Source organism: Mustela nivalis, assembly GCF_964662115.1.
Source record: "Mustela nivalis genome assembly, chromosome: 10".
Taxonomy (NCBI): domain Eukaryota; kingdom Metazoa; phylum Chordata; class Mammalia; order Carnivora; family Mustelidae; genus Mustela; species Mustela nivalis.
This window is the reverse complement of record NC_139029.1, coordinates 9,728,751-9,746,374: the sequence shown is the minus strand read 5'-3', so window position 1 is coordinate 9,746,374 and position 17,624 is coordinate 9,728,751. Positions and strand designations below refer to the sequence as shown.

Here is a 17,624-nt window from a genome sequence, read left to right as displayed (position 1 = left end):
CAGCGACGTACCGATTGGTAGCATGGGGCTCCGGCCTGGCTTTCTCAGAGGTATTTCCCCCCTCATTCCGAGTATGCTGCTCGCAGGACAGGACAATGGGGCTCCTAAGAGCACTCCGCCCCACCCTCCCATTTTCCAGAAGAGGCCTGCGAAGATCAAGGGCAACACGGATGGAGAGCCGTGGCCTCCCCCCTGCTCTGGCAGGCCCAGCCTGTTCCCAGGATCCACATCACAAATGATTTATCACAACAACCAACTGTTAGCCGCTTAAACAAACAACAGTGGGGGCCCCTCATGGGGCTGTGCCAGAGAAATCAGGCAGGTCCTGGAGCCAGGCACACCTTCCTGGGTTTAAATTCCACCTTTCAGCAGGCGACTGCTCCTTCAATCTTCTTGTCTGAAAAATGGGAAGGATTATCCGAGATAACTCACGGGATCTGCAGCCCACGCATTGCTCCCGGCCCACAGAAAGGTCGGGTAAATATGTGTAGGTTGTCTTCATTATACACGCTGGTGAGCCACTGGATTGTAACCTCCGTCTTTTCTCTACAACAGTACCTGGCCCTGAGCAGATTTGGAATTCTCCTTCCTAAGTTTCTACATTGTTCTGAGCTTTTTGCTCGGTGCCAAAAAATGCCTCTCCTCTTTTTGTGCCCACACGCCAGGCTCGGGCACAAAAGCTTGCCTGGTTGGTAGCCGCAGCTCGCGTCCCCAGCGCTGGCCCCGTCTGCGCGGTTGGAGCTATTTGAAGAGCTGGGCCGGAAGCCCGGGCCACAGACATGCAGCCTCCGACCTCTCTGGTCTCTGCCTCTTCCTGGAATATGAGCCCAGAAGCCCAGCGTGCTGGGGCCTTGACAGCACAGGGCTCTGCCCGGACTGGCCGGATGCTGCCACCTGAGGCTGCGTCCCCCTTCCACCCCCCACCCCCCCCCCCCATGGCCTGCTGATGCCAGCATGCAGGACAAGAAGGCAAAGCTGGAGGCTGCCCGAGCCAGGGGGCCTCCGGGGGCCTGCAAGGCACCCCACCCCAAAGAATCCTAATTTACCTTGCACTCCTTTAAACACGGTTTTATCGATTATAAATGACATACAACCAACTACACAAGTTTAACAGGGACCGTCTGAGACCATCTGCCTCGTGCGACCCCCTGAAAAGCCATCAGCACCCTCAAGACAGCGAGCATGCCCGTCACCTCCGAGTCCCTGGCTCTCCTTTGTGAGCCGAGCTCCTGGCCCTCCTCCCACCGCCAGGAGACCCCTCCTCCTTACAGACCCCCACCTAACAGATTCGTTTTCCTCTGCTAGAGTCTCATGGAAGTGGAATCATACAAGATGTGCGATTTTTCCTTTTTCTCTCCCTGGGCTCTTGTCACTCGGGGTAATTATTTTGAGACCCACCACGCTGCTACATGTATCATAGTTTGCAGCTTGACTGCTGAGTTTCCCCTGCAGACTGTAGCAGTCGGTTTCCCCATATACGTGCGGACAGACAGGTGGACTGTTTCTAGCTTGAAGCCATCACAGATGACATCTCTACCACCCCCCCGCCATTTGCGTGCCATGTCTTGGTATGGGCATTTATTTCCTAGGTGAGTAAACGCCTAGAAAGGAATGGCTGGGTCGTATTTCACCCGATTGTAAAATTTCCACGTTCCCATGGTACTTAAAATCTTTGAACACATGCAATTTAGTTTTTACTCTGTTCATTGTTTATCGTTGGCCTTCTCCCTCTCCTCTGTGGCAGATGGTATTTTCGCAAAGATGGACATAATCGTATCTCCTACCACATGCTTTGTACAGCGTGGAGTCTGGCTGGCCCCGTGGCTGGCCCGTCACCAACAGAATGTGGTAGAAGTGACGCTCGGTGACGTCTGAGGCCAGGCCATAAGAAACCTCGCAGCTTGCACTTGGTTTCTGGGAACCTTCTCTGGGGGAGCCCTGAGTCTATCCATGTGCAAGGCTGGACCACCACGAGGGAGTTCGGGTCACTCCAAGATGAACGCTGGCACCCCTCCCCCACCAGGCACCAGACATGGGAGGGCAGCTGTCCTGGACTCTGGTGGACTACGGCTGTGGGACCAATGACACCGCGCGGAACTGAAGAACTGTCCCGCTGAGCCCTGCCAAGGGCCTGACACAACGCCACGACCTATAAGAAAGATGGCGGTTGTTTAGGTCACTAAGATTTGGGGCTAGTGTGCTCCGCAGCAGTACCAACTGGCACATGCTTCTAGAATGGAAGCTCCACGAGAAATGGATCTTTTGTCTTTCGTGCTCACAGACCCACCCTAAGGGCCCAGTATAGCGCCTGATAAATGGACCCCAGCAAGTGTTTAAGTGAATACGTGAGTGGGCTCCTAGGTCAGGTTTTAGGAACACTGAGAATATCCACTAATGGAAAACAAACACTGGGATGGGGCGGCAGTCACGGATCTGTGTCAGGCATGGGACTTCAAGTCTGAACACTGAGACCTGAGAGCCGCATGAGCTTCCTGGAGCCTCCTGCAGCCTCAGTTTCCCCAGCTGTCGTCCTCCTAACTCTACCTACTTCATGGGGCAGCAGGGGCAGCTCTTTCAGGAAGGCTCGCCCCCCCTGGTCTCTGAGACCAAGAAGACAGTGTCCCCTGAGGAGCCCACCAGGGCTGAAGAGAATCATGGTTGAGGTCACTGGCAATGTGACCCTGTGTCCCTAGCCATCTTGGGCCGGTGCTCACCCTAGCCGAGCAAGGGTGCCTGCGACTCTGAAAAGGACCCTCCCTGGCTCACACCAAAGCTATTTCCCCAGGACAGAGGCCGGCGGGCCTTTCATTTTCCTGCTACGGCCTCAGCGCCATGTCCTGACCCTGCCAGGGTGAGGCGGGCACAACGCCTACACGGTGACAGACGCCACCCCTCCAACCAGGATTTAATGAGGTGGGGCAATGCCTTTTGAAAGGCAGTTCTAGAATGTGGCTCTCCTCACAGGTTTGTTCTTCTCCTTCCAGCCCATCAATCCGCAGCCCTTCCTGGGAAGGAAGTCGGGGTTCACCTAAGGCAGAGGTTCAAGGTCTGCAGCCTTTGCTCACACCTGAAACATGGCCCCTGAGACCACTGGCAATTCTCGAGGCTGCCGTGTGTTCACTGAACCGTGGAGGGAAAGAGGAGGGGCAGGAAGAGAAGCTCTGGGCTTGTGTGACTGAGACCAACCTTTACTTCCTGGGACACCTTCCAGGGCAAAGACTGGGAATGAATCCACAAACCCTGGTACAGGTCTGCCCCGCTGTCCGAAAGCAGAGCGTCCCTGTGAAACCTTCCATAAGCCAAAAGAAGCAACTGTGATTCATTTACGTGGAAAAATTTGCCAGCATTCCCAGATCTAGAAAATCACCTCTCTCAGGCTCCCCTGATACCTGAGGACACACTTTGCTAACAGATCCACCCGAGAAACGCAGACAGAGGACAGATGCTCCCAGAAGTGGTTCAAAGCTCTGGCAGCTGGATGTGTTGTTCCTGGGGGAGAAGCCAGGCAGGGCCCCCACTACGGCTCGCTGCAGAACTAATGCTGGACGCTGTGTTTGCTTTTTGTCTTTTGTCTCAGATTCTTTCAGGTACTAAAGTCGGTCTTTCGTAAAAGCGGAGCGTCACCATGTGAACTTTCTCGGGGCGGAGTGGGGGACGCCTGTATCTCAAGGGGCCTCTGAGTGTGTGCTTCCATGTCCAGACCTGCTCACCCTTCCTCTCTTCCCCATTCCACTCCCTCCCTGTGCCCCCAAGGCCTTAAGAATCAAAGAAGCATCTGGTAAGTGTCTGCGAAAAACAGAGGTTTGGAAACTAGACTCTGTGGAGATCAAGTAAGTCTTGGCTCCAAAACCTACTATCCTGGAGACCTCAGAAAAATTCCTAAACCTCTCTCGCTCCCATGCCAGCAATGGGGAAACTGAGGCTAATAAACACTACCCACCTAGCAGGGCTGTGGGGAGATCCGTGAGCTCCTGCAGGCAAGGCGATCAGGGGGGAGCCTGTGCATTCCAAGGGCTAAATAAGTAACAGCTGTGATGATTACAGCTCAGCAGAGATGCGCCTCAGTCATACCTCAATCATACCACCTGCAAAATGGGTGCGTATCTTTTTTTTTTTTTTTCCCCCTCCTAAATAGGGAGGAGAGGTTGGGCTCTGGTACATGCTTCCAGAACAAGTACCAGATCTGGGAGGGTGAGCCCAAGAGGGTGTCTGTGTATTTCCAAAAACATGACTCTTGTAGTTTTTCTCAGAATAAATGAAGGATTTCCATAATTAGAACATTATTACATAGTAAACTCTACCGAGAATCAGACCCGAAGTACTGAAGGACAGTCAGGAAGGGCCACTGTTTGGAAAGCACTGGGGAGATTCTGGACAGGCTCGCCTTCCAACCCACAGACGGGCGACTCAGTGTGGAAACCCCCGGACAGGGACATGCGTTACTTGGATACAGAGACTGATCAAAAGCCAAGTAGCCAAAAGGGACCGAGTTGCTATATTATTGTTGTCAGTCACCACAACCCCAGACCCTGGGCAGATTCTGGAAATGAGTCTCTTTAAATTGCTTGGGGGCCACCTGGGTGGCTCAGTGGGTTAATCCTCTGCCTTCCACTCAGGTCATGGTCTCAGGGTCCTGGGATCGAGCCCTGTATCAGGCTCTCTGCTCAGCGGGGAGCCTGCTTCCTCCTCTCTCTGCCTGCCTCTCTGCCTACTTGTGGTCTCTCTCTCTCTGTCAAATAAATAAATAAAATCTTTAAAAATAAATAAATAAAATGCTTGGTGCAGCCACAGAAATAGCTGCCCGTGAACCTGCCTCCCGGGCGGAGTCCCCACCCACGTGACATGGGCTTGGTCATTTGTCTTGCTCTGGCCAGTGAGACAACAGCGGACAGGATGCAAGGCGTGGCTTGAAAAGCACCTGTGCCCTGTACCAGGTAATTGAAGACATTGACGGTGAAGGAAGGTGGGTGTCCAGGGACTCTGAAACCTTTCTGTATATCTCAAACAAGAGAGTATTTATTACTTTTATTTTTTTAAACAAGTAATTGTACCTTAGGGTTTGTGCCCTTTCCAGGAGCCCAGCTACCACGCAAAGCAGCTAACCTGCTGGAGACAACTGGCCCGGCCAGCATCTACAACAAAGCAGCCAAGACTCTGGGGACTTCTTCCACCTGCCTATAAATTATTTTCAACTGGATCAAACGTGGAGTCTCAGATGCCTTCAAGGGGGGGGATCTTTTAACCATATTTAAAAGTGGTCGGTATGTATTAGGAAGATGTTCTATCTGCAGAGTTAGAACTCTCTGGAAACTTCCACTAAATTCTAAGTCATAGCAGCTAAAAGTCTCCACATCAGGGCTGCAGATCAGAGGGGCAGGCTTTGGGTGCGACCCCTGCACGAGCCCCAGGGGCCACCAGGTTGCAGCTGGGGCCTAAACCTCATAGCTTCATGCTCATGACTTCTGGAAGAGGAACACACACACTCAGTCCAGTGTGATAAGCTGCCCAGGAGATGAGCAAGTCTTTGATGGGGAGAACGAACTCGAGAATGGAGTGTGGATGTGGGAAGGGGAGCAGGAAACATTAAGCTGCTTTCCCAGCCCCCACAGCACCGGGGGGACAAGGACGTGTGTGCGCGCGCATGTGTTTTATGTGTGTGGAAGCAGGTGGGCAGAGCCATCCCAGCACCAAGAACACATCATTCTGTCAGCCACTCGGGCCGCCTGCCGCCCCACTGTCTGCAGGTCCTGTTTCATCTGCAAAGGCAGCCAGGGCATGGCCACACCTTCTGGGAATGTAAAGGGCACTGGTGTCCTCACCTGCCCAAGGCCAAAGACATTCTCTGTGCCCTAGAACTTGCTGAAGCAGGAAAATCTGTGGCACAGATGCTTACCTACAGGTCTGGTTGGTCATTTAAAAAAATGTATAACTCACTTAACTTGCACTGAGTGTTTTGTGGGTTCTAGGCATGTCACAGCTTCTGGGCAGGGCCTGGGTCTGATCTGGCCCTGATTTCTCTGAGCCACAGACCCAGGTCCTAGTATGGGCAAGTTTCACTTTGTTGATGAGCAAAAGACTGAAGGCTCAGTTCCTTCTAAGAGCTTGGTCTAGGGCAGGAGACTCATTCTGAGGCAGGGAAAAGACCCCACCAGTCTTTATTCCTTCTGCTAAAGAAACTCAAGCATCATGTCTTCTCCTCACTCAACGATCACCTGCTTTGTTGAGCTAATGAGGCCAGCTCTGTGCTGGCGACTGTGTCCTGTGGGAGCCTGGTGAGTGGCAAGCCGTATAGGAAAGCAACGTTCCTCACTGCACGCGAAGAGAGGTCAGCATCTGGGGCTGTGAAGTACAAGGAGAGACCTTACCAGCTTCACCCCCTGCTCTAACAAACTACTACGAATTTAGTAGCTTAAAGCCATGTAAATTTCTTGTCTTCAGTTCTAGAGGTAGGAGTCTGAAATGGGTCTTGGGAGGTAAAAATTAAGGATGCATTCCTTCTGGAAGCTCTCAGGGAGAGTCTGTTTCCTGGCCTTTCCCAGCCTCTAGAGGCACCCACGTTCCTTGGCTCATGGCCCCTCCCTCCACTTCTGCCAAGCCAGCATAATGGGGGTTGAGCCCTCACACTGAGTTTCTGTTCTGTTATCACACTTCCTTCCAACTCTGACCTTCTTTCTGCCTTCTCTTCCACTTTGAAGGACTCTCGTGATTACACTGGACTTACTGGATAACCCTGAATAACCCCCCATCTCAAGGACCTCTGATTAACAACCTTGATTCCCCTCTGCCCCTGTAACCTAACATATTCACAGGTTCTAGGAATTAGGATGCAGGCATTTTGGGGATGGGGGTTGGGGGCACGATAATGACGAGCACAGGCCCTGAGCTACCAGATAGAGAAACGTTCAGGAAGGTTTGTGGAGGAAGTAGAGCCTGAATCAGGGCTTGGAGAAGAGAAGGGAGGTGATCCAGGAACCATCTGTATGTAATCACATATATGTCCTCATGCTCAAGGGAGACAGAAGAGATCGCAAAGGTTGGGAGAGGGACATGGGTACCTGCTACAACACCCCACTTCTGATATGGTTTCCTGCCCCAAGACTCCCCAGGCCTGGAACTTCTGAGCATGGTCCTGAGGTTCTCCACGATCATCTCTCACCACCTCCCTGTTACAAAGCCTTGGCCCGGGGCTTCCCCTCCCTCTGCCCCCCATGCACAGACTGGTGTTCTTGCCTCTGCTCATTCTGCTTCCCCTGCAGCAGTAGCCTCCCTGTGCCAGCATCCCCTAAGGGCTGGAGTCCACCCGCATGATGTCCAAACCCAGTTCTAACTAGGTACCGTGCATACTCCTGCCACACTCGCAGCCCATCTCCCAGGCTTACTGAGAGGATTAAGTGAGCTGAAGATCTGCAGCAAATGGCACAGAAACGATGCTCAGAAATGCTAGCTGTCACCACTACCACCAGAAATATCATTTCAGGGGATCCATGAGGAAAGCTATTTTCATAATGATACTATGAGGTTATTTGCCTTTTTTACTGTGTTATTTGTACTGTGGGTACAAAAGCAATGCTGGGGAAGATGTTGACATCTTGGCAAACATCACAGCAGAGGCATCAAACTGTACGAGTAGATATTAATAGTCATTATAGTCTTAACATCATACATTTGTTCTCAAAAAAAATGGGGGGGCACTATTTGACTAATGAATGTCTTTGGTGAAGCAGTAAAAATTATTAATTTTATTAAAGCTTGATCCCCAAGTACATGTCTTTTTAAGAAAAATGGAAGAACACTGAAAGTTCCTTTGCTGCAAACCAAAGAACAAAGGCTGTCTTGAGGACAATCATTTGCATGACTGTTTGAGTTGCAAGCTAAACTAGCCACTTTTCCCACAGAATACCACGTGCACTTGAAGGAACAAATGCCCAATCCTGTTAACTAAGAGATCTGGCAAATGACTAAGTCCACACATGAACTACGTGAGCTGGCCTGTTATTTCTTAGAAAACAACTGACTGGGCACTTGGGTGGCTCAGTTGGTTAAGCAACTGCCTTCGGCTCAGGTCATGACCTTAGTCCCAGGATTGAGTCCCACATCAGGCTCCCTGCTGGGCTGGGAGTCTGCTTCTCCCTCTGATCTCTCCCCTCTAATGGTCTCTCTCTCTCTCAAATAAATAAAGAAAATCTTAAAAAAGAAAGAAAGAAAGAAAGAAAGAAAGAAAGAAAGAAAGAAAGAAAGAAAGAAAGAAAGAAAACAGCTGACCATACTTGTTGTCAAAGATTAAAATCTGAGTTTTTGAACAAATGTGAGAATTTCCACAGGCTTGATCCGCCACCGTGGCCTCAACAGCTTCTCAAGACTCAAAGGCTTTTCTGATGACGTGTGGTGATGTGAACACGTGTGACTTTTTGATCATGGATCAGGAAGTATGTCATCATTGGGAAGCTCAGCATCACCCTCTCACTCAAGTGATCACTCACTGATAGATGCTTATATCTTGTGTGTGGTACGGTACCCATTTGAAGTGCCAATGAGACCAATGGCTTTGTCCACTGTTAACAGAGCACAAAACCCTCATTGGATGAACTCTGAGACACCACGCTGCAGCAGATCTCTACGAAACTACCGTTCGGTGGGTTTGAGGATGCCACCCAAGAAAAATACCTACACTCATCTAATACAAGGCAATCGATACACTCCTCCCTTTTCCTCATACTTATCTGAGTGATGCCAGATTTTCAATCCAAACAACAAATCGCAATAGCCTGCCTGAAGGAGCAGAGATGAGAATTTAGCAGTTTTCTGTAAAGTCAGACATCAAAAAGTTTTTTATTGTTTGTTTTTGACGTATGGAAAAGTTTTCGCAAAAATGTAAAACAATGCACTCCTCACTCAAATCTTTTTGTTTGGGAAAATGCACCTATTTTTCATTAAAGTTTTTTTTTAATGTTAATGTGCAATGGGTTTATTGCTGTTGTTTTAAAATAAATTATTGAGGATTTAAATGAGTTTTTGGCTTTAATTTCTGGAACAGTAAATACCTACAGAACTAACCCACATAAACAAGAACTCTTTGGGTCCTCAATTTTGTAAGAGTGAAAGGTGGTCCGGAGACCAGAAAGATGGAGAAATCCTGTCATAAAAAAAATAAACAGATTTACGAACACAGATCTTTAGTGGAATGGTATATAACGGCAAAACTGAAAAGAAAAAAAGTAGAAACAACTCAAGTGTCCAATAATCAGAAAGTGGCTAAATAAACTACAGTGCCTCCATTTGCTAGAACATTATGTAGTCATTAAAAATTATGTTTTCGGAGAGCACTTATCGTGAGAAAATGCTCGACACACTCGTCACGTTGTTAAAAATGGGGCAGAAGCAAATGTTCACAATCACGTTTCGGTAATGCCTTGATTCTCGGGGGAAATCAGGGGAACTGAGCGGGGGCTGAGGAAATCGAGAGACTCCCTGAAGGGCTCCCATGGGTGACATGCTCCCCAGCATATTTTAGGGCTAGAGGGCAGCTCCATTACGTTTAAACACACACGACACGACTCTTTCTTGAACAATCCTTCCAAACTTCTGCCTTTACACTCACTATGTAAGTAAGACCAAACTCCTAAACCTGGCATTCCAGACTCATCCCCAAAGAAACCGAGGAATCTTCCACACCTTGTCCTCCCCAAACCCAGTTCTTGTCTTTGCTTTGAGGTCGTAACCCGGGTCTGATGTTCCTCATGTCGGCTTGAGTTCCTAGACCTCTCCCATTCTGGAAAATTCTGGTCTCATCCAAACTCAAACCAAAGACAGGTGCAGGTAGGTAGGGTACCGCCACGGAGGAAGTCCTGGGGGCTTGGCGTTCTCCTGCAAATACCGCAGGGACGCCGGCTGTTAACAAGTGTCACCCAACATCTGCTGCTTACTTGGTTTGCACATTTATTCTCATTCTCCTCATTATGGGCCTATAAATCCCTTTTCATGCCCCAGCCTCCTTCTGCCCACATCTGTCGGCAATTTACTCACCACGTGCCGTGGCTAGGAGGAAGTATCTTATTTATGACTTTGTAGGATGCCAGGCAGGATGCTCGGGCCGGCTGAAGGTGCCCACTGCTTTTCGGGAGCATTGCTGCCTTGAGCTTGGATGGGCTCAGGGGCTCGAAGGTCTGGGCCACCCTAACAGGAATCAGGAGACCAACAGCTCCAGGCAGGTCTGAGGAGGTGTGCCAAGCCCCCTCTCATCTGGCAATCACTAAGTATATGCACTAACAGCACTAGGCACTGGGCCAAGCACTTTATATCTCATTTAACCCCCCATGACAACCCTCAGAAACAGCTACTGTTACTAGCCTCAGTGATAAGAGAAACAGCTTTGTTATTGTTACCCTCAGCCAGACGACTACGTAGTTCAGAGAGGGTAAGGAATGTGCCCGAGGTCACACAGCTAGTAAGTGGGGGAGCCCGAACGCAAACCCAGATCTGGCTCCAGAGTCTGCCGTCCCCGTATCTGAGCTACGATGTCCTCCCGTCTCTCCTGTCCGACCCAGCTGAATCCCCAGCGGGAAGGAGAGGTGTGTTCGTGTAGTGGAGAAAGTTTCTGACTCTGCTGGTCATTAGTTCTGTAACCTTGACCAAGTTATTTCACCACCCTGAAGCTCATTCAGGTGACTCCATCTGTGAAAGGGGGTTAATCCTGGTAGGATACGGGCTAGCACACAGCACGTACTCAGTAAAGCTTCCTATCATGAATACTGACACGGCCTTATTGTTGAGGTTGTTGTTTACAGAGGAGCCCCCACATCTGGCAGATACCTGTGTCCCTGGGTGACCTTTGGGTGACAGATAAGACACCTTACAGCCCAGAGCAAGGAAAATATGCCTGTGCAGCTGTGACCTGTGGGCCGAAAGGAGAAGGATTCACATGGTAACCAGCTCTCTGCCCTCGTGGACATTGCCTCATTTAATTCACCACTACTGTCCCATCACTCAGGCCAGGAAACTGAGGTCTGGAGACCGTAGGCAGCCAGTCCCAGGAGCCAGGGAGTGGTGGAGTCAGTGAGCGTCTGCTAAGCCCCCTCCCTATTCCTTTGCGACCAGAAACAGCTTAGATAAGAGGTTCTGTTCCCCTTCTAGGTCCAGAAGAGCAAATGGGATCATACAAGGCAGGTTCCCCTGACCTTGGAAAATACACTGGCAAAGGTGGCTGAGACAGCTTCGGAGGCAGTGCCAACTCTCCACAGGGTTACAAAGCTAACGGAGACCAGACAACATCAGCTCACACAGCCCCGGGCCCCGCGACACTTCCTCGGGGAGATTCCCGCCACTTGAGTCTCTCTCTATCCTGAGGGAGGAGGGGGTGTCAGGAGGCCCCCGCAAGCTGGGAAGCTTGCACGGATCTGCCTGGACTTCTGGAAGGCCGCACGAAGAGGAATGTGCGTGTGTTGGGCACGGTGACTTCCCAATTACGAAGCATCAGCTGGACCATGGCACGTACAACCCACCTGCTTGGGCCTCAAGACACTGCTGGGCGACCCCACTGGAAACAAAACCCCAACACGAAAGGGTGCCTGGTAGCTAGCCCGGGACACCCTGCGAGGAACTCCACGTCCTAGCTGTCCCCGCAGGCTGGCCAGGCCTGAGCACCACACTCTTGCCAAAGGGAATCCCTGGCTCTGATTCTGGCTCTTTCCCTGGGTCCCCGAGGCCGAGGGGAGCAGAGATGCCCACCGGCCCGAAACGCTCCTTCTGATGGTGACAGGAGACAGAGACGACTTCTTCAAGCTGCCGCTCTGTTCCGAAGTCTCTTTCCGAGAGCAGCCTGAAATCAACCTAAGCAAGAAAGCGGCTCTGGCTTCTGAAATGAAGTTTCCAGAGTATGTCTCGTTCTAGGAAACCTAAGTGGAAAGCAGGTTGCCAAGCTGGATTGCCTTTTTCTTTTCCCCAGGAGTATCAAAGGCAGTAACGGGGCCTCAAGAGAATGCTTCGTGTCAGAGTTCTCTGAGCACTGTGAGAGGGGACTCCCCCAACTTTTCTCGAGTCAACTGAGACCCTTCCCAAAGCCCGCGGCATGTGGGAAGGTGGCTTCCAGGAGAGATGGGTGTCAGCCGCCGCCGAGCCCCAGGCCAGCTCCGAGGAAGGCCGGCTGCACACGAGGGCCCACCGGCCACGTTTCCTACAGCAGCCTGTGACGGCCACGTGGAGGTTGCTGTGGGCCAGCTCGGCAAGAAAGCACCTGGCCGCCCATCCTGCTTCCTCCCGCGTCTTCCCGGAGGGAATCCCGGACACTGCACTGAGAGGAGCTCCTCCAGGCCAGCCACGGAACAGGGACCGCAGCCCCTCCCCGAGAGGCCACCACAGTGAATGAGAGTGGCACGTGGCGGACGGATGTGTCCTCCCGCAGAGAATTCAGCGCCTCCGCACGGTCCCATAACCAGAGGTGCTCAAGGACCTCGACAGTGCCAGGGAAGTGGAGCCCAGCGGCTGGGTCAGCAGCCTGGTCTAGCAGAGATGCCGCCTGCCATTCATGCCCCGGCGGGCGGCGACCCTGCGTGACCGCGCTGGGAAGTCTGTGCTGGTCACAGGGACATGGGAATGACAGAAGCTTCTAACACGCGAGGCAGAATTCTATCAGAAAAGGGACAGGGCAGCTTCAGCTGGGGGTCTAAGCACCGGGAGACCCCCATGTCCGTGCCGCTCCCCCTGGAGAGGAAGGACCTTGGTTCCTCGGCGCCCCTGTGGTCCAAGCCTGAGCCCCAGGCAAGGGAAGGAAGGAAAGTGCCACCAATCGTCACTTAGTCACTCACCCTGCAAGGCTTCTTTGGCTCTGGCTAGCTCCTGCTCCTTCTGGGCCAGCTGGACCCGGAGCTCGGTGGCCGAGAGGACCTCGGAGGACTTGCCGCCCTGGGACTCCTCCAGGTCCTTCGTCAACATCTCCTTCATCTGGCGGAGAAGGTGGACCTCCTCCTGGAGCCGAGCCACTTCTTCCCGCAGGAGCACTAGGGGAGAAGGGCACACGGTTAGAGGAAGGGAACGCGGGCTCCTGCTGACTTGCTTTTTCTGGGGACCATTCCGAGGTGCTTTGGCTTTTCCCGTGTGCTCTGCATTTGAGAGCTTTCCTCGTGTGCACTGGGGAGAAAACTACCAAAGCTGTTAACCTTATTCCAAGAGCCCCAGCCCCAGTCCTGCGCCCCACCTCCAGTCTGCAGAGCCTGGCTGGTGGGACCACCCAGCATCACCACCCCCCCCGACCCCACCCCATTCTCCAGGGCTCTGGTGCTGCTGTCACTGCACCAAGAGGGGCCATTCCAACGGCCAACATCATATCCCTCTAATGGGCAGGAACTAGTGTGAGAACGAAAAGGTGACAGGAGGTGGCGTTCTGCTAGGAGCCTGGAGTGCCGAGTTGGGCTTTACACGCACTATCTCATTGAATCCTGCGAAAACCACCTAGGGCAGCTCTCACCATCAGCTCCATTTCCCAGATGAGGGAGCTGAGGCTCAGAGAGATTGAATCACAGAGTTAGAGGGCAGCAGAGCTGGGATCTGAACCCAGACTTGGCCAACTCCAGAGTCTGACACTCAGGAAACAGTCCCCAAAAGGCACACCTGACACATGTCACAGAATGCAGAGCCTTGAGGAACCCAGCACCCTCCCGGACCGCAGCCCAGAGCCGCCACCAGTAGCCCCGCCCGCCCCCTCCGACCTCCCTCCCGCAGGCCACCCCTCAGCCCCGAAGGTGTAGATGCCGCCTGGCTCTGGGCCACCAGGAGAGCTTCCTCCCCTCCTCCCAGGTCCCTTCCTGCAGGTTTGTCCCAGCCCCGCTACCACCCCCTCCAGAGACCTAAATCCGTCCCCACCCGACAACCTGAGCAAAATCCTGATCACTGTGGGAGGCCCACTGGTTTCTCCTGTCCCTGGGCCCAGTGGGCGCCACCTTCCTGCAAGCAGGCCTGGTTACACCGTCCTGTCCCGCTTGCTGCGGGGTCCGAGGTGCCCTGAACAGGCTGTGACGACATATGGACCCCCACAAGCCATCTCTCCAGCCAGTAAGAGTTCATGGGCATCTGCCCTATGACAGACAGCCGTCCAGGCACTGGGGACCCTTGGGTGAATGTCATAGACGGGTCCTGTCCTCAGGATGGTACACTCCCAGACCCCACCGTGAACACAGGCCTAAGGACCGCAAAGCCACACCCTGGGAAGGCGGGCCATCTGCAAGGGAGTGCCCGGCTGCTCGGACATCGAGGGGCTCAGGAACGGGCTGCGAACTCCCCCAGTCTCTCAGCAAAACTGGAGCGCGGGAGGTCGACTGTGGGCGCTCGCCCCCCTCATTCCAGGCTGCCTACACTGCAGGCCCCGTGTATGGTGTCCAGAAGGGAGAAAGGAGCACCCTTGGCCTCAAGAAGTCTCCAGGGAGTAGAAGCAGAACATACAAGTAAGCATAACCCAGATAGCACTGCATTGAGCTTGGGGGCACAAGGACATTTGAAATGGGCCTTGGAAGACGCACGGGGTGGTAAGCAGACAAAAGCAGCAGCAAAGACGAGGAGGCTAGAAAGCCAGATGAACGGATGGAGGGAGGGAATGGGTATGAGATAAGGAAACCTGGAGAGATAGGCCAGGGTCAGATTATAAAAGGTCTTAATCCTGACCACCTCTCTATGACCCCAGCTCTGCACAGCTTCTTCAGCGGTACTGAAGACTCTGCAGTTGTCATCCTTGCTCCCTGCCACAGACTGGATGTTGTGTCCCCTCAGAATTCATGGGGAGCCCTAATGTGGGATGGTATTGGCAGGTGCAGCCTGTGGGAGGTGATGAGGTCATGAGGGTGGCACCTTCACGAGTGGGATTAGCGTCCTGATAAAAGAGACCCCAGAGAGCTTCCTCGTCCCTTCGACCACTTGAAGACACAGCAAAAAGATAGCTGTCTAGAAACCAGGAAGAGGGTCCTCACCAGACATGAAATCAGCCAGTCCAGATCTCAGACTTTCAGCCTCCAGAACTTTGAGGAACACGTGTCTGTTGTTTATAAGCCACTCAGTCCGTCCCGTTTTTGTTACGAGCCAGAATGGACGGATCTGCTCTCTTCCATCAATTCTCCCTCGGGTCTGTCCCCACTCAACTGTCACCAAAAGTCTAGCTCACAAGAAGGTATGAGTAACTGCTCACACGCCTCACTTACATTTCCCTTATGGTACAGCAGGAGACCAGTCTGTTTGTATTTGTTTGTTGGTTTGTTTAGGGATGTGACTTCTGGGCTTCCTTACACCACCCCGAAGGCGCCAGTTAAGGTTGACTACTATGTCTATGGCAGGTGGCAGAGAATTTCAAGTTGTCGGCTTTGAATGCAGCCCCGGCCAGGGACCGACTCTGACGGTGAGGGAGCCCCGTCGCCCCTCCGGGTCTCCAGTATCAAACATGCTACACGGGGATAATGCCGCCTGCTGGGGGTTACTGGACTTGGGGTGGGGGCAGCAAATAGTAAAGCCCCCCCACCCCCCCGCGCCATGCACAGCTAAATCTGAATTTCAGATAAACGAACACTCTTTAGGATAAGCATGGCCTAGATATGACATGGGACATAAACTAAAAATGTATTCGGTGCTTATCTGAAATTCAAATGCAGCTGGGCGTGCTGTGTTTCACCTAGCAACGCTACTCCCACCCCACGGGGAATTCTGGCACCATGACACGGGACAGTCACGAGCCAGGGCTTTCTTTGCCAGAGCACCTCAGGGGAGGAAGGTGGTCAAGGGGAAGACCGGTCTGGCTCAGCCTCCCCTGGACCCCTGCCCTGAGATGAGAGGAGAATGCAAGAGGGGGCCGGGTGCCCCTGTCCTTGGCCAACAGTGGCCAAGGTGGATTTTCCCTGGGCTCCCCTTTCTAACAGGTGCACCTGACACCTGGGCCCCGCCCCTGGAGTCGGGCCCTGAAGCAGCAGGAGGGCGGGACCGGAGGTGCAGCACCTGCAGGAGCCAAGTCTTAGGAGACCAGGCTGGAAAAACAACTTCATGGAGAGAGAGAGGCTTGTTGGAGCTTACTAACCGCACCTGCCCTGGCTGGGGGTGCAGTCCCAGATCTTGCACACCGTGGATCCTTCCAGAGGCAGAGACAGGGGACAACCCTGGGACGGCAATCACAGAAAGACTCCCAAGACTGCAGCCCGTTTATGGGCTCTGGGACCGTGGGCGGGCACGTCCCCTCTCTGGGCCTCAGAGGCCTGACCTCAAAATGTGGGTGAACGGAATAAAGGAGACAGATGTGTAATGTAAAGACAGGCTCGGCAGTGAGCAAGCATCGTGTGTGTGGGCCACCGGAGCCACAACTCCCCTTGCCCTCTGCGCAGAGGGGACTGGCCACGTTGCTCAGAAACAGCAAGGAAGCTGGAGTTGGAAGATCTGGGCTTGTGCCTCAGGGGAACTGCTACAGTGCTGTGTGACCTTAGGCAAGTCGGTGTTCCTCTCTGGGTCTTTCTACGCTTCACGAATCTGGACAATTGCTACTGATTGTTCATTTCCTCCATGGGTGGGAGCAGGGGGTCTCTACTCTAGCCTACACCTGCTGCGCTGCTCAGGAAGGCAGCGGCTGGTCACCGGTGGCTATGTAAGTGTAAATTAATTAAAATGAACAACTGAGTTCCTCAGTTATACTGGCCATGTCTCAAATGCCTGTGGATAGCCAGTAGCCAGTGTTGGACACTGCACACAGAGACCACTCCCCCGCACTGCACGGAGTTCTGCTCAGTGCTGGTCTGCAGGGCACAGGATACAGAAAGAAAAGCAGAGAAGTGGTATTTACTAAGCACCCGGTAGAGCACAGGCCCACAGACACCCTGACATAAGGAGCCTTTTGCCCATGGCCAGAGAGTGGCTAGGAAGGAGCCACCATTTCTGCAGAAACCACCCTGGCCCTTGCCCACAGAGTGGGGATAAAGGGAAGATAACTGTGTACCCGCCTGCCGATGCTGGGCAACCCCATTGCCCTCGGACCTTGGGGCAGGGAGGCGGGTTAGTAATAAAAGGGGCTGGTACTAGAAATGCCACAGACTTGACAGAGCTCTCGGGGCCAAGGAAGCCGGAAGTAAACGTTGCCTGGGAGACAGCGGCTCTCCTGCCCCAGGGGAAGCCACCGTTACCAGGGTGCTGCTCTGGAGGGGGCATACCCACTCAAAGGTGGCAAAGGGAGCCAGACTCTGCTCTTCTCTGTCTAGCACATTTCCTTTTGTTTAAAACAGCAAACATGTCTCAGCCTCCCTTGCAGCTAGGACTGTCCAGGCGACCCAATTCTGGTGGACAAGATGTAGGAGAAAGCCCCTCAGGTGGACTGTCCATTAAGAAAAAAGGGCTTTTCCCTTTCTCTGCCTTCTTGCCTGGAAAGTGGACTTATGGCTGGAGCTGCAGCAGCTACTTTGTAACAAGGAGGCGATGTACACGGAGCCAAACCAATCCAAGAGGGGAGAACGGACCAAGGAGCCTGGATAGCACAGCCCAGCCCTGTCCCTGCATAGAGACCTAGAGCAGCACCAGCTGGGCAGGGCTGCCTGGGGTAGGAGAGCCTCTGATTTCCCACATCACCAGAACCAAACCAATGTAGCCCATAGGACAGGCTGAGTCTGAGCTCAGGCAGC

The 17,624-nt window shown here is 52.9% G+C and overlaps 1 protein-coding gene across 5 annotated transcripts in view; it reads right to left on the bottom strand.

The window, feature by feature from the left end:
• The window catches only part of KAZN (kazrin, periplakin interacting protein), a 1,028,312-nt gene that overhangs the window by 98,608 nt on the left and 912,080 nt on the right, over positions 1-17,624 (bottom strand). For 4 of the 5 annotated variants that reach the window (XM_082685449.1, XM_082685451.1, XM_082685452.1 and 1 more), the window contains one exon: positions 12,801-12,992. The exons of the other annotated variant lie outside the window; for it this stretch is intronic. In XM_082685449.1, coding sequence (XP_082541575.1) covers positions 12,801-12,992 — 192 coding nt within the window. The remainder of the gene's footprint in view (positions 1-12,800; positions 12,993-17,624) is intronic. 5 annotated transcript variants of the gene reach the window in all.